Source organism: Acomys minous (genome assembly GCF_964271855.1).
Source record: "Acomys minous genome assembly, chromosome: 20".
Lineage (NCBI taxonomy): Eukaryota > Metazoa > Chordata > Mammalia > Rodentia > Muridae > Acomys > Acomys minous.
This window is the reverse complement of record NC_140502.1, coordinates 6,506,190-6,532,638: the sequence shown is the minus strand read 5'-3', so window position 1 is coordinate 6,532,638 and position 26,449 is coordinate 6,506,190. Positions and strand designations below refer to the sequence as shown.

The 26,449-nt window shown below is 36.5% G+C and overlaps 1 protein-coding gene across 1 annotated transcript in view; it reads right to left on the bottom strand.

Moving 5' to 3' along the window:
• Positions 1–13,971, bottom strand: part of LOC311590870 (vomeronasal type-2 receptor 116-like) — a gene marked incomplete at both ends in the record, with an annotated part of 37,458 nt that extends 23,487 nt beyond the window's left edge. Inside the window, one exon of the mRNA XM_084770163.1 lies at positions 13,778–13,971. Within this exon, the coding sequence (XP_084626289.1) occupies positions 13,778–13,971 (194 nt within the window). The remainder of the gene's footprint in view (positions 1–13,777) is intronic.
• Positions 13,972–26,449: the final 12,478 nt, after the last annotated feature.

Below are 26,449 nucleotides of genomic sequence, written 5' to 3'. Positions count from 1 at the left end.
AAATTGAGAATTGATCTTTCAAGGTCTGTAAAATATTCTGTAGCTGTTTTGATGGGAATTGCACTGAATCTATTGATTTCTTTTGGTAATGTGGCCAGTTTTACTATGTTGATTCTTCTCATCCATTGACAAGGACAATCTTCCCATCTTCTGATATCTTCTTCCATTACTTTTAGATATTTGAAATTTTATGATTGTTTTGCATGGGTTCACATGTCTTACATGATCCAGCCGTGTTTAGTAGGATAATCTGGGTTCTAATGAATCTGCATATCCATAGGTTTTGTGGAGTATGTTCCTATCCTATTCATTAGCCATTTAGTATTTCCCGGTGATGGCACACTTATAGATCCCTGGTAGTCCTTGGTGGCTGAAGCCTCTGCAATTGTACATAGAGTTGGGCACTGGGATTTGGCATGATGTGCTGCTGGTAGTTAATCCCTATTGGATACTGCCAAGGAAGTCCCTGATAGCTGCCACCTCTGGGATTGCAGGCAGACCTGGGACCCTGAAGACAGTGCATGGAAGTTGAGAGGTAGATCTCACAGTTGCTGGCAATCTCTTATGAATGCAGCCTCTGGAGCTGCGACAGAGCTGGGGCCATCTTAACCATACAGAGAGGACACAGGGCACTCCTAATCTCTGCTGATAGTACCCAATGACTGGTTTCTCAGCAATTGCAGATAGAGCTGCGGACTGGGAACTGGCAAACAAAGATCAAGGATAAGCCTAACTACTTCTGGTAGTCCCCCATGGCTGTCACCTCTGGAATTGAAGGCAGGGTGATCCTGAGATTGCCTAAGTCTGCCAACTCTGAGATTCAAATGGGTGGAACTAGAAAATATCATTCAGTATGAGGTAAGCTAGACTCAGAAAGACAGATATGATATATAGTCATAAGCAGAATTAGCCATTAGTTCATGATAACTATACTACAATTCATAGACTGTGGACTGGTGGGGAGATATGAGATCAGATCCACACTCTCACATCCCACTGGGCCCACTGACTCTGATGCCATTACTGTGTGACTCACACATCTGTCAGAGACCTAGGGAGAGGGCGCAGGTGAGGCAAGAACATTCAGCTGCTTTGGGCTTTGTTTTTTGTGCTGGTATGGTTGCCAGCACCTGGAGCTTTCTGTGGACTCATGGGTGGGTGTGAGGTCAGATACACCTGTGTTCCTGAGATTTCTCTAGGGGAACAGCTCTGGATTCTGGCGCTTTACCACGCAGTTCAGTCCCAGATACCAAGTCCTTACTATAGAGCACAGCTACAGATCATCAGAACTGGTACACGCCCAGAGTCTGGGGACTGGCCACTTGCTCTCTGTGGGCCAGTAGGAAGACCAGAGGACAGACCCACCTGTGCTCTGCACTTTGTGGACCCATTTCACCTAAGACTTTTCAGGACTTGTGGGTCTGCAGGCTCCATCTTGAAGTGCTCGGGATCACCATCTTCAATCTTCCTGAAAACCAGCTTGCTTATGCATGCTCTTCAAAATACTATCCTACAATGTTTTAAAGACTACATATTTCAGTTATATATGTCAATTTGTGTATACATGCTTGTTTGTTTTTGTTTGTGTGTGTGTGTTTGCTTTTTTTGTTTTGTTTTGTTTTGTTTTTTGAGACAGGTTTTCTCTGTGTAGCCTTGGCTGTCCTGGACTCACTTTGTAGACCAGGATGGCCTCGAACTCTCAGAGATCCACCCGCCTTTGCCTCCCGAGTAATGGGATAAAGCGTGGGCCACCATGCCCGGCTGGGTGTGAATTTTCATGTCTTGTTTTGTACACAGGTGAGCTTAGGTAACCATGTAAGCCAAAAGAGGACATCTTATTCTTCGGAGCTATTGTAACATAGTGTTGATAACATAATTTGTTCCGGGCTGAGCAATGAATCAGGCCTTATTAAAGAGCTAGGTATGTTATTAACTGCCACGGCTAAGACAGAAAAACATCTTCTTTAGTATTCTTTATGTTTGTCAAACCATCACCCTTCTAAGTTTAAATATTTGACTTCCCTGGATAGCATCAATATTCCCTCACATTCCCCTTGTAAAGAAGAAAATTGGTTTACCTTCATGTGAAAGCATGAGTTCACACTCCCACAAACTTCCTCAAATTTTTAATCACCACTTCACTGGCATCAAGGTCATTCACCCAGATATTATAAAGTTTGATTTTAGTTTGAATGTTTTTATTCTAAAAAAGAAAAGAACATTTGCACTCAGCACTATGCCCCAAGAGTTAAAAATTGTGAAATAAGTAGATCAGGGCAAGATAATAGAAAACACAGAACTCGAGTAGCCATGATACTGCTATGCAATTAGAGGAAACAGTGAGCATCATCCTAAAAAGAGACAGATCATGCACTGCAGCCCAATATTTGGTGGTTATGTACCAACTTTATATATGTCAGTTAGATTTCATTTACCAGTTGAACTACCTGGCACAAACCAAGAGTCCCAGGACAGAGCCTACCCCTGACATTATTAATGATACTCTGCTGTGCTTGTAGACAGAAGCCTAACTGTGTTGTCCTCCGAGAGGCTCTGCTAAACACAGGTTGAGAAAAATGTTGAAAAAATTTTAAAAAAGAAAAAATGTTGAGACTCACAGCCAAACATTCGGTGATAATAGGGAGTCTTGTGGATCAGTGGGAAGAAGGAGAAATGGACTTGAGGTGACAGGAGCTCCACAAAAAGACGAAAAGTACCAGCTAATCACAGCACAGAGAGGCTTGCTGAGACTGAGGAAACAACAAAGGACAATGAATGAACTGGGTATATGCCAACTACACATATGTAGATGATGGACAGATCAGGCTTCATGTAGCTCCTCTAGGAAGAAGTACAGGGGCTGTTACTGACATGGATTGTGATGCCAGAGTTTTGAACACTTCCTCCTTGTGGGACTATCTTTCCAGGACCCAGAGGAAGAGAACAGGCTCAGTCCTGATGCAACTGGGTGAACTCGGTGCATGGGAAGGTGGTCTCCACTAATCTGAGGCATAACAGAGAGGGGATGGAGAAAGGGAGGAAGGGTAGGACTGGAAGGAAAGGAAGGATAGAATCTACAATCATGATAAAAGTTGGAAAATTATTTAACTTAACACAAAATATTCATGATATATGACCTTATGAATATGATTTCTCCCTGATCTTTTGAAGAGAATTTTTGTCTGGCCTTAATAAAATGATGTAGCACTTGGGAACAAAGATGCATCCCAGCGTGCCTGCACTGGATGCCAAGATGGAAAATATCTCCACAACCACCATGACCTTGCTCTTGGTGCTATGGTAGACAGGGAGGAAGGTAATCCAAACCGTGCAAAACACCAGCATGCTGAATGTCAAGAACTTGGCTTCATTGAATGTGTCAGGCAGGTTCCTGGCCAAGAAAGCCACAGTGAAGCTTCGCAGGGCCAGGAATCCTAAGTATCCTAGGACACAATAAAAAGCTATAACAGAACCCTTGTGGCAGACAATAATAATCTGGCCATGCTCAGAGTGTGCATCAGTATTAACAGAGGGAGGAGAAGCTCCTAGCCAGATTGAACAGAGAATAATGTGGATGAGTGTACAGAGAGGAATGATGTAGTTAAGTGTTCCTGAAACTATAATATACTTTATCCTTCTTGCAGGAGCTGTGACTTTGAAAGCCAGAAGCACTGTGATTGTTTTGGCCAACACAGTGGAAATAGCCACAGTGAATACAATCCCAAATGTGATTTGCTGCAGGATGCAGGAGACTGAGTTTGGGTGGCCAATGAAGAGCAAGGAGCAGAGGAAACAGAACATGAGTGACACGAGTCAGATGTAGCTGAGAGCACGGTTATTGGCCTTTACAATGGCTGTGTCATTGTGCTTTAAAAATACCCCAAGAACCAGAGCTGTGAAGGCAGAGAAGCCCAAGGCCATTAAGGCCAGAGCCATCCCCAAGGGGTCTTCATAGCTCAGAAAGATCACAGCTTTGTTCATGCAGTGATTCTGCTCTGTGTTGGCATACTGGTCCTCTGGACACTTCACACACTGATACATATGTGATTTAGAAAGGAAAGACTTGTCAATGCAGCCTCAGCAGTTTATTCACAGGATGTTTCAATAATCTGTTGGAAAAACTTTGCATTACCTCCATTTTATTGTTGATAATATATTCGAAGGACATTGCTGTACAGCAATGCTTCTATTTATTAATTCTTATTATTTATATTAGTGTGTCCAAATAAATGTAGCAGCTGTACTGAAAAATTCAGTAACCATTTGGAAGAAGTAGGAATGTCAATATGAGAAGTAAATTTTACCAGTATATAAATGTAATATAATCTTTTTAAACTGTAGAAAATAAAAAATAATGATTAATATGTCCTTATTTATGTTCTAATCTGGCACTGTTGATAAAGAATTCTTGAGTCTTGATCATGAGATGCATTAGCTCTATCACTGAACGTAGAAACCTCTCTACAGACTGAGCACTACAAAGCCCTTCATCTTGACTCCACCTTCATGAGAAGCATCCAGCACATTCCCACTTCCCTCATTTCAATTTCAACCTCTTGAGCCCCAGAGTCAGTGACTATACTCTGATATATATATATATATATATATATATATATATATATATATATATATATATATATAGATATAGATATAGATATAGATATAGATATAGATATAGATATATAGATAAGAAGCATGGGAAAAGTAAAACAAAAAACCACATACAAAAATGACCTAGATTTTTTTCTTTTTTGTTTTTTGTTTTGTTTTGTTTTTTGAGTCATGTTTTCTCTGTGTAGCCTTCATTGCCCTGGCCTCGCTTTGTAGACCAGGCTGGCCTCAAATTCACAGATCTCCATCTACCTCTACCTTCTGAGTGCTGGGATTAAAGGCATGTGCCACCACGCCAGGCAAATGTTCTGCTCTTGAAGAAAATCCTGAGTTCAGTTCCCATAACCTATGTGAGGTGTTTCACAACTGCCTGCAAATTAATTGTAGAGGTACTAGTTGCATCTCACCTACATCCACCCTTATGTACACATACCTGCGCAACACACACACACCTGTATATAATATTAGCATTTTTATTTTTTTTATTTATTGATGTAATTACCATTAGTTCTTATTAATTTTTACATTTAAAACAATTTTATTACAGTTTGTTTAATAATTATGTATACAATTTGAGTGCATAGATGTCAGAAGCCATTTCTGAGAGTTCTTTGCCTCCTCTTACTCTATGGGTCCTGGGGATGAACTCCAGCTATCAGTCTTAGAGGCAAATGATTTAAATGTTGAGCCATCTTATTGGCCAGAAATATCTTTTAAGAACTTGATTTCATTGCATAGTATGACAGGCAAATGTGGGAAAATATTCATTGTCCATTTCCTTTTACTCAAACATAAATATATAATCATTTTACTAAACTGGCTTTGTAGGTTGCAATAAAATGTTACTGTTTGTGACTAATTGTTTTCAGTACAAAAGCATTCTAATCTATTTTTGCATGAAATTATTAATTGGGAGCTATTTATAAAATATTTGACATAAGACTCTTTATATTTTGTACACCATGTGTGAACAATTATCCTCACCTTCCTAGAAACAAATCACATCAGACATTTGAAAATGGGTGAGGCAATCACAATTGGGGTGTAATCAGAATAAATTGCAATAAAGAAGGGGGAAAAATAAAATGGGCCTCTACAAATCACACAAATTCTGTCTCATACTCAGCAGTTTCTGATAATTTTGCAAGTAATTTTTTTATCTCTACACTAATTTTTCTAAGGATACAGACTTGGTTTCTAGAACCTCCATTACACAGTCCGTCAGTTCTTGTGCCATAGTCTGTCCTCTGTTCAATTCTGAGCATATACAGTGCACATAAACATGTTTAGGGACACATATATACGTGCAAAAAGAATAAATACACATATTAACACTTCGTGACTGGAATCTGCCATTCATTTAGTTATAGGGGAAATTAATAACAAGGACAGATCTCATACAGAATGTGGTCACACTGAAGTTAGATTTTGTTTCTTTGAGAAATTATGATGTGACAGAAATTGAATCAAAATGTACATCTAGGCAAAAGGGCTTTTTCATGTTGGTATTATGACATTGTTAGTGTTTGCATTCCTATGACTGATAATGGAGAAAAAGGTATATTTTATTTTTTAGGTTGCTTTTTAGACTCCTTCAGCATCCTTTTGTTGGTTGAGAGGATTAGCAAAGTAAATCACTCTCTTGTTCCATTAGAAATTTCATTTTCTGGGCAGTGGATATAAATAAAACAGCAGGCTGACATTCCCTCCTGCCTGAATTTTCTGAAGCCAGGATGACAGTCAGCACTGCATACAGAGGGCACCAACTGAGGAAATAAAATTCATATTAAGTTTTACATACTCCATTCATAACTATATTATATTAGGATGTTGAGATATCAATAAGCTTATTTTATATACAGAACCTGAGATACCACATGTCAGTTAGCACTTTATATAATGCCAAACGTGTGAATATATTAAAACAAGTTGATGAAAAGTTGAGTTCTTTACCAAATCTTAGACATTATGGAAACAGAATTTTAGTGTACTTTGTGCAAACACTACAGAGCTTGCTACCTGGTCTTCTTGTTGATTTACATCAAGCTGACACAAAGTCCAGTAAAAAGATAGGGAATATGGAATGAACCTACCTGAGAAATTCTCCCTATCAGAATAGCCTGTCTTTCTAATGCTAATGCATTTTATTATTTGGTATTCATTGTAGGCATGCCCAGTCTACTAAAGGCAATGTTCTTGCTAAGCAAGTGTGTGTGAGAAATGACACAAGGCAAGCAGGTAAGCAGTGTTCTCTCAAGGGCTTGTGCTTTAGTTTCAGTCTCCAAGGTCCTTTCTTGTCTTCCATTGTTTATAACCCATGAGCCAAAACAACCTTTCTTCTTCACTTTGTCCTTGGCCAAATTTTAATCAAAGCAATGACTTAGCAAGATATGCCTAAACCACATCTAAAATGGGAAATATCTCAAGTATAAATTCTTATCCCATCCCTAGTATCCTAGCATTCCTCCATCACTCCCACTTTTACCCTAGTCTCCTCCCCTATGTCTGTGACTGAGAGGGACCTCCTGCCCCTCTATATGATAATAGAGTATCAAGTCTCTTCTTGATATCCTGTTACCCTTCCTCTGAGTGCCATCAGGCCTCTCAATCAAAGGGATGTGGTCAAATATGGGGCACCAGAGTTTGTGTGAAACTTAGTCCCTGCTCTCTGTTCAACTGTGAAAAATGTCCTGTCCATTCTCTAGATCTGGGATGGGGTTTGATGATACCGCACATATTGTCCTTGCTTGATGCCACAGTTAGAGCAGAACCCCTGGGCCCAGATCTGCCCATCATAATGTTTTACTTGTAGGTTTCTAGGACTCTCTGGATCCTTCTATTTCCCCATTCTCCCATATTTCTCTCACCTAGATCCCCAAGAGGATATCTTCACACCTATCCCATTTTCCTGGTAAGTGAAGACTTCCATGGTACATGCCCCTTGGGCTAGTGTCCACTTATAAGTGAGTATATATGCCTTTAGTCATCAGGGAAATGTAAATCAAAACAACTCAGAGGTTCATCTTACAGCCATCATAATGGCTAAGATAAAAATTTCAAGTGATATCACATGTTGGTGGGGATGTGGAGAGAGAGGAACACTTCTTTATTGCTGGTGGGAATGCAAACTTGAACAACCACTTTGGAAATCTATCTCAAAAAACTGAGACCCAGCAATTCCACTCATTGTAATATATGTAGAAGATGCTCTAGCACACAAGGGCATATGCTCAACCATGTTCACAGCAGCCTTCTCCATAATAGCCAGAACCTGGAAAAAGCCTAAGTAGTCCTCAGTAGAAGAATAAATGAATAAAGTGTGGTACATCTAAACTATAATACTACTCAGCTATTAAAAACAAAGAATTCCCAAAATATGTGGACAAATGGAATGAACTAGAAATGATCATACTGAATAAGTTAATCCAGGAGCAGAAAGACTCAAATGGTATATATACACTTATAATTGGTCATTTTCTCTCTTTTTAAAATATATTGTCACAGTTATTTTGGCACATGGCAAAAATTTCTTTATTTAAGTAATTTATTCAGATTAAATCTCATTTTATCCCCTCACTTGTATCTTTCAATTCCCCATCCCTCCCACTTTCATCCTATTCCCCTCCCCCAGGTTTGTGACAGAAAGGGACCTTCACCCCCACTATAAGATAACAGTCTCAGGCTGGAGAGATGGCTCAGTGGTTAAGAGTACTGCTTGCTCTTCTATAGGACCCAGGTTCAATTCCCAGCACCCACATGGCAGCTCACAACTGTCTGTAACTCCAAGATCTGAAACCCATGCACATAAATTTTTAAAATTAAAAAAAAAATTAAAGAAAATAAAGATCACAGCCTATCAGGCCTTTTCCTGGTAGCCTGCTTACTTTTCCTCTGAGCATGAACAGGTCTCCCCACCAAGAGGAAGTGGTCAAGTAGGGGATACCAGAGTTCATGTCTGAGTCAGTCCCTGCTATCCACACAGTTGTGGAGATGGTGGTGTCCAATGGCTAGATCTGGATAGGGGTTCTAGGTTTACTACATTCATTGTCCTTTGTTTGTACAGTATTTTTAGCTGAACCAACTGGGTCCAGATCTGCCAGCCTTAATTGTCTTCTTGATGATTTCTAGGACCCTCTGGATCCTTCTATTTCCCCATTCATCCTTACCTCGCTCACCTAGAGTACCAATAGGAAGATCCAGTATCTATCAAAATCTCTGGCTAGACACTTGGTAAGATTTTCATGACCATTTTGAATAAGAGTGGAGACAGTGCATATTGCTGCCCCATTTCTGTTCAATATTTTAAGGCGTGGTCTGTCTGTCACACTGCCTGACTTGAATTAGCTATCTAGGCCAAACTGGTCACATATCAACAGAGAATTTTCTAAATCTGTCAACAAACTGTTTGTTTTAAAACATGCACCACACATACGTGGCTTCATTCTTATTTTAATTGAAATATTTTATATTTTTCCCTCCATCTAGTCGATGCTTTCAGTCTGCTTGCCATAAAAAACCTATTGTGTCAAGATATTACCTGTTCTTTGTATTCTGAACTGTTTCTTTTTTACTCTGAATAGATAATGGACTTTTTAATAAATTTATGAATATTTTTATATAATCATATAATTTCATCTTAGAGTGTATTTACATGACTTAGCTCACTTAACTGCATTTTTGAATCATGCTTGCATTTACTGAGTGAAACACACTTAGGTGTAGAGAACAAACATTTTGGTGTGTTGTTGAACTGGATTGATAGGTGTTTATTTAAGAATTATTCCATCCATGTCCATAAAATTGAAAGTTTTCATGGATTTTGTTTGTTTGGTTTTTTTATTGTTTCCACTTCGTAATGATGTATCACCCCCATTTTTATAGAAGGATTCCATTCAGGTTAAAAATATCATTTTTCCCATGGAAGTAACAAAACATTTTTGGGGTGTTGTTGTTGTCTTATTGAATCAACCTTGTTGTCTATGGATTTTTATTAGAGAATGTGATCATTAACAATAAATTATTATTATAGATTATTTGGTGAGTATTGTCTACTTGTTGATATTGTAGTATTTGATCGTTTTCTAATAGTTTTTTTTTTTTGTCTGGACCTTAGTGATTTCTATGTGTTCCTTTGATCCTTGCATTCATCATGTGAAGTGGTTCAACTAACATCTTTCATGGTAATTTTTCTGTGCGTATAAAGTCCTGTGATTGTGTCTATTATTGAACTCTGCTCTGTATCCTTCTATTATGAGGAATAACTTTTCTGTTTTAGTTACTGTGGTTGGCTGTTAAATGTTTGAAATACATCACTATTACTCTCCTTCTGTAAGAATATCCATAGTGACATTGACTGATATACAGATGGGAACTTGCTGTGACACAGTCTTCTGTACTTCAGCCTTCAACGTTATGTCTTTGTAACAAAATAAATTTTAAGTTAAATATGACAAGGTGTGTTCGTTTACTGATCTTAAATGTTTGCTATATGAATGACTTGTATCTCAATGGGCAAACATCTCACTTGAAATTTATGATTACATTATACTGGATATAGTGTTGTTGAGTTTGAGTGTGTCCTTTTTTTCCCCTTGTGACTCTGGACTGTAAATTTATTATTTTAATCAGGAACACTCAAGTCTCCTATATTTTGACTATTACGTTTTGTTTTGTTTTATTTTTGTTATAGTCTGAATTTTCTAATACTTATGCATAATATTCAAGCTTTGCCATCCTGTCTTTATCTCGAACTATTGTCTTGCTGAGATTTTTTATTTAGAATTTTATTTCATTTATTTTGTTTTTCTTTTCATATTTTCTGTTTGAATATTTTTATTATTTTGTACTTTCATGGAATTCCTTTTCCTCATGCTTTTTCAGTGACTTATTTTATGTTAGTTTTGTGATCCCTTTTATTCTTCAGAGGTAATTGATGTCACTTCTTCTCACTTTTTCTCACTTCTTTGAATCATATATTAAGCATATCATTGAACATACTCTTATTTAAGACTATGACTCTAACATTTTGAGCTAGGTAGATTTGATATCATCATTTTTATGTTTGTTTGTTTCTACATGTATCATCATATGCATATCTGGGAGCAAAGCAATGGTTCTATATGTTTTTCGTATTGAGTATTATTCTGGTGCATGTTTAGAACACATGTGATATTTCACTGAAGCCTTTGAATACATATGTATTTCCGTAGCTAAACATCAGATCCTGTGTTCCTCTGCATAACAATGATTCCCCTTATCAATCTGAGGACTATTAACTGCAAATGCCAGAGTACATGAGCAACCTGAATTCCTGGACTTAACATCTTTAAAATTTAAACAACTTTCAGTTTGTATTGTTCGAATAGAATAACTTAAAATAAATCACTTCATAATTCACACCTATAACATACCATGGAGCTCTGATGGAATTTTTATTCACAAATTTCTGCACATCAAAAATATATTACTACCAATACCTCCAAACACAGAGAAGGAAACTAGATACTGCTTCATTAGTTTGAATGAACTATACAACAATTAAGAGGGCCCAGCAAGGATAATGTAGTGAACTTTTTCTTTACCTGGCATAATTCAGAGCTGAGGCATAGACAAACTGTGAATAACAATTGATTTCTTGCGCTCAGTTTGCACATCTAAGCTGTCTCACATTCCCAGAAATCTGCATCACCCTTCTAATGTCCATATACACCATATAAGCCAGTGTTGCATGGACATAGATTCAGACAGAAAACCCATAACATATAAAAAAGAAAATACAAAATAATAATTCATAGAATATTTAATATGTATCAAAAATTATTAATTTATGATTAGAAGGGTTGACAATTTAGATATGCTTTGTCAGAAGGCTTAAGCAAACATATAAAATAAAACTGTTGCCTTCTCTTTGATCACTTCCTCTTGATGGGGTACTTTATAAAATCACAGAAGAAGAGTATGCAGGCACTCCTTATGATTCTTGATAGGCTGGGGACAGTGAGTAGGGGAGAAGGGTTCCCCTCTCTGAGGACTAGGGAAGGGGCATAGAAGGAATGAAGAGAGAGGGTGGGCCTGTAAGGGCACATGGGACGGGGCTAAGGCTGGAATGTAAAATGAATTAAATAAAAAATTTTAAATTAAAAAATAATTAAAATTAAAAGACATAATGAGTTTGTTTTCTAATGCCTGTGGATTTTTAATTTACTGCCTCATTACACTTAGCCTCAGTCTCTCTAACATTTTTATCACAGATTCATAATAAGTGAGGAAATCACTACATGGTAATAAGAATGGTACCATGAGTCTATTGCTCACTTTACCAGAAATATGATAAATGAGTGGTCAAAAGTTGTTTCATATTCATATTAAAAACACAGTTTCCATTATAATAAAATACACTATATCTATTGCATGAACTCTTCAAAGAATTAATAAAAAGTCACATCAAAATAGTGAAAATAAAAAATGTTACATAGAAGATTAGAAGTAGGTTCCTTATGTGACAATTTATTTAATTTCACTAATGTATAAAAAAGCATAAATGGATCACAAAACACAGTGTTTATTTGTATGTAATGGAAATCAGTGCAGTTCTTTCAACCCACCTGTAGACTTCCTGTGGCCCACTCTAGGATGTCTTCAGATAAGTGCAGCTGTTGACCATGTGGTAAATATAGACTAAACTTTTCTATCTTCACCTTAAGTTCAAAATCAGGTGGGAGATTCCAAATGTAGAAAATGTCATACTCTTTCTGAAGTTTTTCTTTCTGGTTCATGATCACTTTGTCTCCATTAGGGCTAGTGAAGTGGGTCTTTCTCATCAAGGACTGTATCTGAAAATCAGACACTACTATATGATACATATGCCCTTCCTTAATGGGAGAAAATGTTTAATGATTTTATCTGACAAGCGATTTTGTGGAAGGTAGCAGGTAGAAATTTTCAATTAAATAAAAATGATATATTAATTTGTTATAATGTTTGTAGAATTTCACTTCTCTAAAAAAACTGAGAAACACATGCATAGATGAGCACATATACATCAAAAAGATGTGCAACACACTCACACACACACACACACACATACACATGTATCTGCACACAAAGACACCCACATCTATATAGAGATAGTCACATAATATAGCCACATATTTGTTTACACACACATTAAAATACATGGACACATCTGAGCATACGGGCATAGACAACCATATACACCCAAACAGACACACAAGTACAGAAGTATATCAAACACATCCATAGACACACACATGCACAGACAAATACACACAGGAAGAAATAATGAGATACAAACATTCACAATGAAAGACTTTGAAACAAAAACAAATTTATGCTCATAATATCAAAGGAGAGACAGACAGAAACACACACACAGCGAGAGATATACATATGTGCAATCCAATATACACAACACACGGACACATGCACTGACAAATACAATCAGAAAAATACACAAAACTAAGAACAAACATACACAAGGGCATTGAAACACAGACAATTTATGCTCACTTCTACAAACAGACAGATAGTCAGATGGACAGAAACACACAAACACACACACAAGTGCAACCATATCTGTGTGCACACAGAAACACAGATATACACACAGGCACACAGAAACACACATAGAAACACAAATACAGTGAGAAATATATATTCAAAAATGTGTGTGTGTGTGTGTGTGTGTGTGTGTGTGTAATAAATTGATTCACATAACTCCTCCTGTGTAATTACACTAAGCCTTTGAGGAATGTGAACAGAGACTACATATGGGGAGAATCAATTGAGAAAACAATCCCGTGAAATTATTACCTCAATTTTCAGAATTAATGAACAGTCATCTCTTCATCATGGTGACAATTAATGAGAGGTGACTAATTATCTCTCCAGTATTAAAACAGGTATGATTATATTCAGTTACTCTGTTACAGAGTCACTTATTTTCACTGATAAATGGTGTCTTTCATTCCAATACCTGTGTATTAAATTCTATACAAAGCTCTAGATTTATTGTGACAGCATAAAAACATTTAGAAACCTAGGTTTTGGGGAAATATTTCCTAGTTCACTCAATTAATCATCTGAGAGACTCTTGAAAACTATGAAATTGATAAGAACATGGATAATCCAATAGAAGAAATACTACCTTTGAGCAGCTATGTTCATGGTTTTCCCATTGCCAATTGGCTGATTTTCTACTTGTTGAAGAAGTATCTCATAAATAACATGCACCAAAAAATATGCAGCATTGTATATGTCATAATTGCTATCACTGAAGGCCATGTCAAAAGTCTGTGCCATTAGCCATTCCAATGAGGCACTGGATGAGCAGTTCTTCATTGTCTTACAGTTAGATCCTAACTATTCACAGTTAAATTTCTTCCACTTCAGTTTTGCCAGATATTTATCTGAGTATTTGAGAGGGTTCAATGTCTGGACAAAATTTTTAAAACCTGAAATCTTACCATGATGGTGTGCAAAAGCAAGAGTCCCATGGAATGGGTCAAGTGTGAGATCTCTCTTACTTGTAGGAACATCCCACTGTGAGGTGGTGATCCATGTTCTTTGTATACCTAGAGACTCCCACATTCTAAAGGTCACAGCAAGAGTCTGTGTCACTATAAAGGATAACATTTGTGGATGATGTCATGATATGGTTGTAATACAATTCAGCTTTTGACATGTATACCTTCATGTTCACTGGGATCATGTTCACAAAGGCAAAGCAGACTATATTCTATCCCATTTCTCTTTTCAAATCTGAGAGAAACTGTGTACCCTGTTCATTGTCAGAGATGGCCATCCCTACCCAGTTGCAGTTTAAATAAAGTAAGAAGGCGACGAGGGCCATGGCGATAGATGTATCCGCATGGGCCATCATTCAGGAGAGGATTGAAAGGCCCATAAATAAGATAGAGAACCTAAGACACAGGGACCAGCATGAGGTAGCATGTACTTTTAAGAACTTGTGAACACATTTTATCTGTGAAAAGTTATAGAAATCCACGTTGCTTGTTACTTCTCCTCTTATCCCCATTTCACACAGAGAAATTCCAGATCCTCTTCAAGTATCTGAATAACACCATTGAACTACTAGATTGACATAAGACCAGTAAGACCAGTCTCCTCTTTACACCCTTTTTTGCATCTTATCAAAGTCACCAATGGAGACACAATTTCACTACATTTTAACCCCACAAAAATCTCACCTGCTGAGGTTCACGGCTGTACATTAATCTGTGAAATAGTACAGATGCTTCCCAGTTTGGTCCTATAAGAAGTACTGTACCACTGAAACCTTTGGTACAGTCATAATTAGGATGAATCCTATCAGTTGGTAGAGAAATATGAATGAGATCTTTTACTAGTGACACATTTAGACAATATGGTACTCGAAATACTAAAGACATATTTGGTAGAAGATCAGGGTTTCTCTTTATTTCATCCAAGGAAAAAGCCAAAACCAGAGGAAACAGGCTATCAGTTGGTGCTCTGTAAAATGGTACAATATTTATTATATACAGAAGTATACACATAATCAGTGGCATTCAATACAATGACTATCCTGTACTTGGAGATATTGTCTTTATCCCTATGTTTGGGACAAGTATCCCATGTAATAAGGTTTACAAATATAAAAATATGGAATCTTATAATGCCTATGAAATTTCATGTGAGTTCATCTACACAAAACATGCATATTCTATGGAAAGCTTTTTCATCTGTGGTTGTTGAGTACTTGCTCAGAAGGTAAAGACAAGGCCACAGGTTTTGACCAAGCTGTAAACCTGATCATGCACTCATTTATTAATTATAGAGAAATGTGAAAATTACACATGATGTTTGAGCCACTGAGTTTCTGCTATTTCCATATGAAATTAACTGAATTGGCTAAGGTAATGAAAGAGTGACTGATGAGTGCACACGACTGTTTCTGGGGCAATATTTGGTACCTGTACTAACGATAAATTATAATTAGTTGGAAATATATCATATTCTTCTCTATCTATCTTCATATTGTTGTTTTTCTTTTTAGATTATTTTTCAGAGAGAGCATCTTTTTTATGGTTTATTTTTACATAAATTCACAAACAGGAGCTGCATCTTTAAATAGATGTAAGCCTAAATTTGGAAATCAATCTGTTTCTTTATCAAAAACCTGTAAAAGCTTAACCTCCATACATAGCTATACTATACCTGGACATATACCCTAGGACACTTGCTCAATTATGTTCATAACAGCATTATTCATAATAGCTAGAATTCAGAAAAAATGATGTCACTCAAACAATGGAGAATAAACAATGAAATACTACTCCAATATAAAACAAAGAAAATCACAATTTTTTTTCAGGCAAGTAAACTAGAAAACATCTGCTGAGTATGAAAACCCAGACTAACAAAAACACACATGGATTTATTTACTTAGCCATATAGTACAGGATAAAAAATACTAGAATTACTGACCCAAAGATAATGAATAAGAAGGAGGAACCCAGACAGGATGCTTTGTTCTATCACAGAAAATGAAATATAATAGCTGGTAGAAGAAGTTTAAGATAAGGACAATGTAGGAGAGAGAGCTCAGATAGAAATGAGGGTGGATGTCAGACCTGGGAAGAGCTGATGCAGCAGGTCAGAGGGACTGAACAGTAAGAATAAGGCAGGGGTGGAGATATCTCTCTGACAAGATGGATAAATGAGACATTTCTGGGATAATATTGTGGTGACTCAGTTGAGAGGACACCCTCTAACTAGACAGAAGTCCTAATGGAGAGAGGGGAATATCAATCAATCCACAAGAACTAGCATTCAAATTTTACCTTTCCTACAAGATATACAGGGATAAAAATAGAGCAGAGATTAGGGAATGTCCAAGCAATGCCTGGCCCAAACTGAGACTCAGAACACAGGAGAGAGACAACCTCTGACACTATTATTGGTATTCTGTTGTGCTTTCAGACAGGAGCCTGGCATAGATGTCCGCTGATGGTTCCAGACATCAGTGAATCAAAACAGATGCTGAGAATCAAAACCAAATATTAGACAAAGAGTGTTGGGAATCTTATTGAAAAGTAGGGGCAAGTATAGAAGGATGAAGATCTAACACGAACTGCACAAGAAAATCAACAGTCAATTTATTAGGGCACAGAGGGGGTTGTGGAGACTCAATCACCAACCAAGGATCCTCAAGAAACTGGATCTAGGACCCCTAAACAGATATAGGTGATGTTTAGTTCAGGGTTAGTTTGGGTCCCCTAGTAAGAGGAACTGGGACTGTCTCTAATATGGAATCTGTTGCATTTTTTTTTACTCTCTTTCCCTTGGTGAGGTTTCTATTTCAGGCACAAGGGAAGAGTACACACTCAGTCCTGATGTGATTCATGAGTTGAGGTGACTTAGTCCGCGGCTCCCCTTCTTTGAATAACAGAGAATGCACATGGAGTTGATGGAGAGAGCATGTGACAAGAAGTAGAGGAGGGAGGGGCCATGATCAGTAGGTAAAATACATGAACAAATATATTATTTTAAACTGATGTATGCTTGTATGTGTCTGGGTGTATGCAATACTCTTTTATGACAGGAGCAAAAATTAAATTGAGGTTTTCTTATTCTCTTTATGGGAAAAAATCATTCCTGTCTCTTCTAGTTATTTCCTACCATGTGAAAAATAAGTATCAAATATAATCCTTCACTTGGAATGATTCACTCACATTTAAATACAATTAGATTTTCATTTAGAAATTGTACCTTTGATTTATCTTTGTCTATACAAATAGCTCCTTTGAAAATACCCTTATACAGCATAGAAAAATGTCATTGGAAATTTCAGTTAAACTCATTAGACAGTTGATATTTGAACTTGTGTGACACAAACACTAACTCTTGTATACTAAACATAAACACCATCAATTACTTGAGCTACCAGAGGGTCTAGTAGACTAAAGTGCTTGCTGTGCTTGGAAACAACAGTCAGAAATCCACAAAGCAAAAAATGTGTAGAGTATCCACATGGTAAAATATGCAATTATACTTAGTAAAATTACTGAAAGAGAAATGTAGGTAGTAACTGTGATAAAATTGTAGGAGAACAAACAGCTTAAATATAAAAAGAAGTCACATATTTCTTATAGAACTGCACAGATGAGCTACTAGGAAACTTCTCTATTTCTGTTCTCAAGCACTATCAACTATATACGCCACAAATGTAACTCAGTCAACTGACAAGGGAACAAAGAGTCACCACTATTAGTGATACTCTCTCTTCTCAAACATAAATTTACAATGTAAGCACTCTTTCTTTCTGCAAAAACATATTTTGACCACACTTCCAGTTATAATAGCAGAACCCTAGCATCTTACTGAGAATAAGGAACATTGCAGTAAGATTTGTTTGTGCCAATATTACATGTTTGTAAAATAGAACGTAGAGAGTAAAACATACTAGAAATCTTTATGATATTATTTTAATAAAATAGGGCAAATATTAAGTTGGAATATAAGATTTTTTTGGTTTCTCTTTATGGGAAGAATAATCTCTCCTGTCTCCTCTTAGTCACTTCATATCATCTGAACAACAAACATCAGACATACTCCTTCATTCTGAAACACTCAGATTTAAATGTAATTAATTTTACACTTAGAATTTTACCTTTTTGTTATCTTTGTCTACAAAACAGCCCCTTTTAGAATGCCCTTTATTACCACACAGAAAATTACAATTGAAAATTTCAGTACCACCCAATAGGAATTTAATACTAGAATTGGTGTGACTCAAACACTAACTGAAGAACGCGAAACATTAGAAACACCAGTTACTTGAGCTATCAGACTAGCCTAGTAGTATAAAAAGGGATGTCCTTAAAAACAACTATCCAAAATCCATAAAGCCAAAATGTATACAGTAACCACGTGGTATAATATGCAATGATACTTAATAAAATTACTGAAAGAGAAACATAATTGGCAAACGTGATAGAAGTATCAGAAAATAAACAACTTAGAATTAAAAAGGAAGACACATAATTCTATTATTATTATTATTATTATTATTATTATTATTATTATTATTGTTATTATTATTTATTCATTCATTCATACTACATCTCAATTATTATCCCATCCCTTGTATCCTCTCATTCCTCCTTCACACTTTCATGCTATTCCCTTCTCCTATAACTGTGACTGAGGGGGACCTCCTTCCCCTTTATGTGATCATGGGGTATAAAGTCTAATCTTGGTAGCCTGCTATCCTTCCCCTGAGTACCACCAAGCCTTCCCATCATGGGGAAATGGTCAAATATGAGGGACCAGAGTTCATGTGAAAGTCAGTCCCCACTCATCACTCATCTGTGAAAAATGTCCTGTCCGTTGGCAAGAACTGAGTAAGGGTTCGATGTTTACTGCATGTATTGTCCTTGGTTGGTGCCATTGTTTGAGCAGAACCCCTGGGCCCAGATCTACCCATCATAATGTACATAATTCTTAAATAATTGAAGAGATGAGCTACTAGGAAACTCCTCTAATCATGTTCTAAAGTACTGTCAACTACCTACACATGCTACAAATGCAACCCAGTCAGATGACAAGGAAAGTAAGTGGTCACCACAATTAGAGATAGCCTTAATTTTCAAACATAAAACTTATGGTCTAAGCATTCCTTCTTTTTGCTAAATGGAAAAGAAAGAAAATGAAGAACTAGGCTTTCTAATACTTAAAAGCCAATGGTTGGGTATGTATACAAGTTAAGATGGAGATATAAGCTCATATTTAAAGTTCACATTGGACAGAAATCCTACTTACATTTTTGATGCAGGTTCAAAAGTCATATAGAGTGACTACATCCAGATAGTTTTAGAGAGTAAATGAACATCTGTGTGAAGTCTTTCTGTGTCTAGGTGTACTCCAAATATGAGGTGCCCACACACAGGAACTGAGAGATACACACTGACAGAAAAACACTCTATGGCCATTTAATTTTACCTTCTCAGGATGAAACATATTGAAATAACATGGGGTATCATTTGATAATAAAGCACTGGGTACTGTGCAATGGAAACTGTCAAAAGGAGGGCTAATCTTTATGATCATGGTAGAGATTGTTTGTCCACTCAACTTCTGTCCTTGAAATCAGGAGGCTAACTGGAAGAAACATAATAGTTTATTGACCAATTTAAGTTCATAAAATAACATTGAGTTTATAAAAGAATTTGATGTTATTTCTTTGTGTGCACATTGGAAGAAAAAGACAACATTCAAAGCATTGTTCTGTTTCTCATCTTCAGACCTCTATGGAAATACTTGTGATGAAATCTACAAGAGAATTTAAAAAGCACTTACAGCTTATCCGGAATGTTGCTTAAATAGTCTTTCTGCACAGACCATTGCACTGCATAAAGGAAGATAATACACGCTTCCCTTAACTCTCTGTCTTTTTCTTCATTCTTCATTCTCCAAAAGCACCTGGAAGGACTGAAACTCGTCATGAGAAGTGGAGTGTACAGAAGAAAGAAGAACAAAATCAAAGTAAACATCTTTGTCCTACTATACGCCTCAGTGTTGTGGATTGTGAAGTGTCATGCAAATCAGCCTAACAAATAGACACCCATGTGTTGTCTCTTCTTTTATGTTTCTGGACAATGGAAAGTTTACTCGCACATTCATGATTCCTTTTTTCCCTTAGGCCCTTCCTCATTCCTGGAGGAATCTTCCTTGGGACTTGTCATCTGAGGTCCACCGTCCATGTGGTAAACATGAGTTCATAAATATATTTGATAATAGTTCTGTCTCTGGTTCTATGACATCATTCAGTTTTATTGATGTTAAAATCCCTGAGCAGGGGCTGTTTAGTGAAAGTTTTGTTTCAGTGCTATCTTATATATCTGTTTATGTGTACACCAATAGAAACTATGTCAGGAGATATTTTTTAGATTATGCACAGTGAAATATAAATTATTGATTCAGAAGGGGCATATAAAATGGCTCATAACTACATGGTGAGCACAGTATCACCAAGTCTATATGATGCAGAGGTAGATACTTGTCTGGGCCATCTGAGAACCTCAGAGCATACACACTGTGAAATATATCACACCAGTGACAAATAAAGAATATCTAGCCAAAGCCTATGTTTGCAGGTTTAGATAACCAATAATCAGGTGAAATCCAGAAATTTCTTGAGTCCTGTTGTACCATAAACCATCCATTCCTCACAAAATAGCAGCTCATGTACACTTCAAATGTTGATTTTTAAAAGTTCAACAATATCCACAATATCCAAGGAAACCCAAGACCTTTGTGTATCATTTCAAATATTAAATGTGACTTATCCCTCAACCAATGCCTACATTATTAGTAATAAATTAGGTTAAATATTTTAATTCTAACACATGATCTCCATCCTAGAGCTTCAGTTCTCACAGATCAATAAAATGTGATAACCCATTTCTTGTACTGAATCTCTGCTTTTCAGTATTGTTTTATAATCATTTCTATTCAAGTAATATCTGTAAGGAATTCTTGTGCTGGTGTATCATAGAAGCAAGTAATAACTGGGAAACAACTGTGGTTTTAATGTGTAAACTCTTCCTATACAAATTGCAGAGTAATCTATTCTTCATTGCAGTGTAGAATCTGCATTGCCAGTATAAATGCATACTGATGATATTTTCTTCCCACTAGCGTCACAAGATATTCCATCCCTAATTCCTGTAGGCCTTTGCACTTCTCAAATAATGCCTGACCTAATTTTTGGTGCAAAGATGTGTGTGTCACACGCACACACACACACACACACACACACACACACACACCAACAAACACTCCTACACACGTAGATACAAGACATACACTGATGAAACTGAAGTCTATGATAATTTAGAATTTCAAAAGTCTGCATGTGTAGTTTAGCGTAATGACCTTCTGTTCCATTCCAAATTCCTGATAATAATATCATTATTTTTTCCATGTTGACGTCAAATCCGTTATTTACATATAGACTACCATGTGCTTTTCCTCTGAATTCAAATAGGTCTAAGAAGGACTTTGTGCGTTATCCTTCTGAAAATAGCAAGAAGTTGAGAGGAAGCATGTTGGGGGAATAAGGAGGGGGTGGAGTGGAAAACAAGGGTCAGACATGATCATATTTCATTGTATGCATATATGAACTTCTCCACCCAAGCATAGCTAATTTTTAAAAGCAATGTCATTTATTTTACTTATTTACTCTCCTTGTTGTTATTCTGTAATAATTTGTATACACAATGAATTTTGAATGTGTGATAATTTTGCCTAGATGTAAAATTCTACATGTATAAAAATGTACACTGATCTTGTTAAAAAAAAAAGAAATATCTTTCCTTAAAAAAAAGAAAAAAAAAGAAAAGTATGGACCCAATAATGGTATTTCTTTAGTTTCTTCTTTGATCTGTGGTTTCAATCATTTATGACTTATATACAAGCTAATTTTAAATATCTGTCTGTTTTATCATTTAGTTAAAAGACAACACTGTATATATTTAAAATATAAGAGATAATATATATTTAATTTTATTTAAATAATTCATTCAGATTGCATTTCAGTTGTTATTCCCTCGCTTGTATCTTCCCATTCCTTTCTCCCTCACTCTTTCACCATGTTCTCTTCCACTAGGCATGGGACAGAAGGAAACTTTTTCACCTAAGATATGAATATGGTCTATCAGGTCTCATCTGGATAGCCTACTTACCCTTCCTCTGTGTGCCACCAGGCCTCCCCACCAAGGGGAAGTGCTCAAACAGGAGGCACCAGAGTTCATGTCAGAGTCAATCCCCAATATCCAAACAACTGAGGAGAATGTGCTGTCCATTGGCTATATCTGAATTGGGGGTCTAGTTTACTTCATGCATTGTCCTTTTTTGGTACAGCAGTTTGGGCAGATCTCACTAAGTCCCAATCCGCCATCCTTGATAGTCTTCTTAAAGAGTTTCTGGACCTTATGTGTCCTAATATTTCCTCATTCTCCCACACCTGTATCAAATGGGGTCCCAAGAGGAATTCCCAGCATCTGTCCCAATCTCCTGCTGAATGAAGACTCTCAGAGGACATCCTCATGAGGCTAATGTCCAGTTATGAGTGAGTATATACCATGTGTATCATTCTGGGTCTGAGTTAACTCACTCAGTATGATCATTTCAAGTTCCGTCCATTTGCCTGCAAATTTCTATATTTCCTTGTTTTTAATACCTGAGTAGTATTCCACAGTGTAAATGTACCACAGTCTCTTCATCCATTGTTCGACTGAGGGACATCAAGGTTCTTTCCAGAATCTGGTATTATGAAGAAGGCTGCTATGAACAAGGTTAAGCAAATATCCTTGTGTGGTGGAGGACATTTTGAGTGTGTTCTGAGGAGTGGAATAGCTAGATCTTTAGGTAGCCCTATTCCAAGTTTTCTGAGAAAGTGCCAGATTGGTCAGTTTGATTAAAGTGGTTGTACAAGTTTGCACTCCCACAAGCAATGAAGGAGTATTCTCCTTTCTCCACATGCTCAGCAACATGTGCTGTCACCTGAGTTTTTGATCTTAGCCATTCTGATAGATGTAAGATGGAATCTCAGAGTCATTTTGAGTTTTATTTCTTTGATGACTAAGGACACTGAGCATTTCTTTAAGTGTTTCTTAGGAATTCTATATTCATCTGTTGAGAATTCTTTGTTTAACTCTGTACCCCATAACTTAATTGAATTATTTGCCTTGGTGGTATTTGGTTTCTTTTGGTCTTTATATATTTTGGATATTAGACATTCGTCAGATGTAGAGTAGATGAAGAACTTTTCCTGATCTGTAGGCTGTTGCTTTTTTCTGTTGACAGCATCTTCTGCCTTACAGAAGCTTCACAACCTCACAAGGTCCCATTTATTAATTGTTGACCATAAGTCCTGAGCTATATGGTCTCTGTTCAGGAAGTTGTCTCCTGTGTCAATGGGTTCAAGGCTCTTCACCAATTTTCTTCTAACCAATTTAGTGTATCTGGTTTTATATTGAGGTCTTTATTCCATCTGGACTTGAGTTTTGTGCATGGGTATAAATATGGGTCTCATTGCAATTTTCTTCGTGTAGAATCCAGTTAGACCAGCACCATTTGTTGAAGATACTATCCTTTTTTCATTGAATAGATTTCACTTCTTTGTCAAAAAGCAAGTGACAGTAATTGTATGGATTCATTTCTGGGACTTTGATTCGATTCCATTGATCAACCAGCCTATAGTTATTGTTTTAATTACTGTTCCTATACAGTACAGCTTGAGATCGGGTATACAGATTCCTCTGGAGGATCTTTTATTGTACAGAATTCTTTTAGCTATTCTGGGGGGTTTTTTATATATGAATTTGAAAATTGTTCTTTAAATGTCTTTAAATTTAGTGTAGGTATTTTGATAAGGATTGCACTAAATCTGTAAATTGCTTTTGGTAGGGTGGTCATCTTTACCATGTTTATTCTCCCAATCCTTGAGTTAATTTTGTATCCAGCCACATTGCTGAAGGTGTTTTTTAGCTGGAGGAGTTCTCTGCTGGAATTTTGGAGGTCACTTATGTACACTATAATCTGCAAACAGTGATAATTTGGCTTCCCCCTGTCCAATGTAGATCCCCTTGATCTCCTTTTGTTGTCTTATTGCTCTACTAAAACATCAAGTACTATTTTGAAGAGAACCTGAGAGAGTGGGCAGGTTTGTCTAGACCCTGATTTTAGTGGAATTTTATTGAGTTTCTCTCCATTTTATTTTATATCGGCTATTGGCTTGTTGTATGTATCTTTTAAGATGTTTATGTTTGTGCCTTGTATCCCTGATACTCCAAGTCTTTACATTTTAATGGGTGTTGGATTTTGAGAAATGCTTTCTTGGCATCTAAGGAGATGATCATGTGCTTTTCTTTTCATTTTGTTTATGTGGTGGATAACATTGATGGATTTTCATATATTGAACCATCCCTGCATGCCTGGGATGAAGCCTACAAGGTCATGGTGAGTGATATCTTTGATGTGTTTGTTCTTGGATTTGGTTTGTGAATATTTTATTGAGTATTTTTATGTCACTGTTCTTAAGAAAATTTGGTCTGAAATGTTTTTTCTCTAATGGATTTTTCTGAGATTAAGGTCTTAATATGACTGTGACGTCATAGAACAAGTTTGGTAATGTTCCATACATTTCTATTTTGTGTAGTAATTTGAAGAGTATTGGTAAGAAGTCTTCTTTGAAGGTCTGGTAGAATTCTGCACTGAAACCATCTAACCCTGGGCATGTTTGTTTGTTGGTTTGTTTTGTGAGATTTCTGATAACTGCTTCTATTTCTGTAGGAGAAATAGGACTATTTAATTTGTTTATCTTATACTGACTCAAACTTTGATGGTTTCCATCAAGAAAATGCCCATTTCCCTCCGTTTTTCAAATTTTGTGGACTATAAGCTTTTGAAGTAGGACCTAATGACTCTTTGTATTTCTTCAGAAGAATCTCTGCTTCTAATTAGTTTGCCAAACAGGTCATTAATCCCATTGATGTTCTCAAAGAACCAGCTCCTGGTTAGGTTGATTATTGAATTGTTCTCTCTGTTTATAATTTATTGATTTCAGCTATGAGTTTGATTATTTCCAGCCATCTACCTTTCTTGGGTGTTTCTGCTTCTTTTTTTTTCTAGGGCTTCTAGATATATCTTTAAGTTGCCTATATGAAATGTTTCCAATCTCTTTAGGAAGTCTCTTAGTGTTATGAATTTTCCTCTTAGCACTGCTTTCAATGTATCCCACAAATTTGGATATGGTGTACATTCATTTTTATTGAATTTTTAAAAGTCCTTAATTTCTTTCTTTAAGTTTTCACTGATCCAGTTGTTGTGTAGAGAGTTTTTCCGTTTCTGTGTGTGTAGACTTTCTGCTATTTCTGTTGTTATTGAAGTCCAGCTTTAGACCACAATGACTGGATAGGATACAAGGTATTATTTCCATCTTCCTGTATCTGTTGAGGCTCACTTTGTGACCTACCATATGGTCAGTTTTGGAGAGGGTTCTATGAGGTGCTGAGATGAAGGTATAATTTTTTTGTTTGGGTAAAAATTCTGTAGAATCTGTTAGGTCGATTTGACTCAACCATTGGTTAGCCTTTTTATTTCTCAGTTTAGTTTCTGTTTCATTGATCTATCCTTTGGTGAAAGTGGGGTGTTGAAGTCTCCCACTACTCATGTGTTCAGATCAACATGTGACTTAAGCTTTGTTAATATTTCTTACAATGGTGGGGAAAAAAGAAGAAAGAAAAAAAACAAATGTGGATGCCTTTGCACTGTGTGTATAGATGATCAGAATTGTGATGTCATCATGGTTGAATTTTTCTTTAATGAGTATGAAATTTCCTTCCTTATCTCTTTTCTTTAATTTCAATTGAAAGTCTCTTTTATTATATATTAAAATGGCTACACCAGCTTGATTCTTGTGTCTGTTGGCCTCGAATAGCTTTTTCCAGCCTTTTGCCCTGAGGTAATGTTTTTCAGTGTGGGTGAGATGTGTCTTGAATGCCAAAGAATAGTGCGTCTTGTTTATGCTTCCATTCTGTTAGTCTTTTATTGCAGAATTGAGACTATTGATGTTGAGAGATATGAATGACCAGTGACTGTTAAGTCCCGTGATTTGGATGTTGGTTGTGGTAGAGTGTTTGTGTGGTTGTTTTGCTACAGTGAAGTTATCTATTTCCTGTGTTATATGATTGTAGTTTCTCATTTTGTGTTGCAGTATTCCTTCTAGTAACTTCTGTAGAGCCAGATTTGTGAATCTGTACTGTTTGAATTT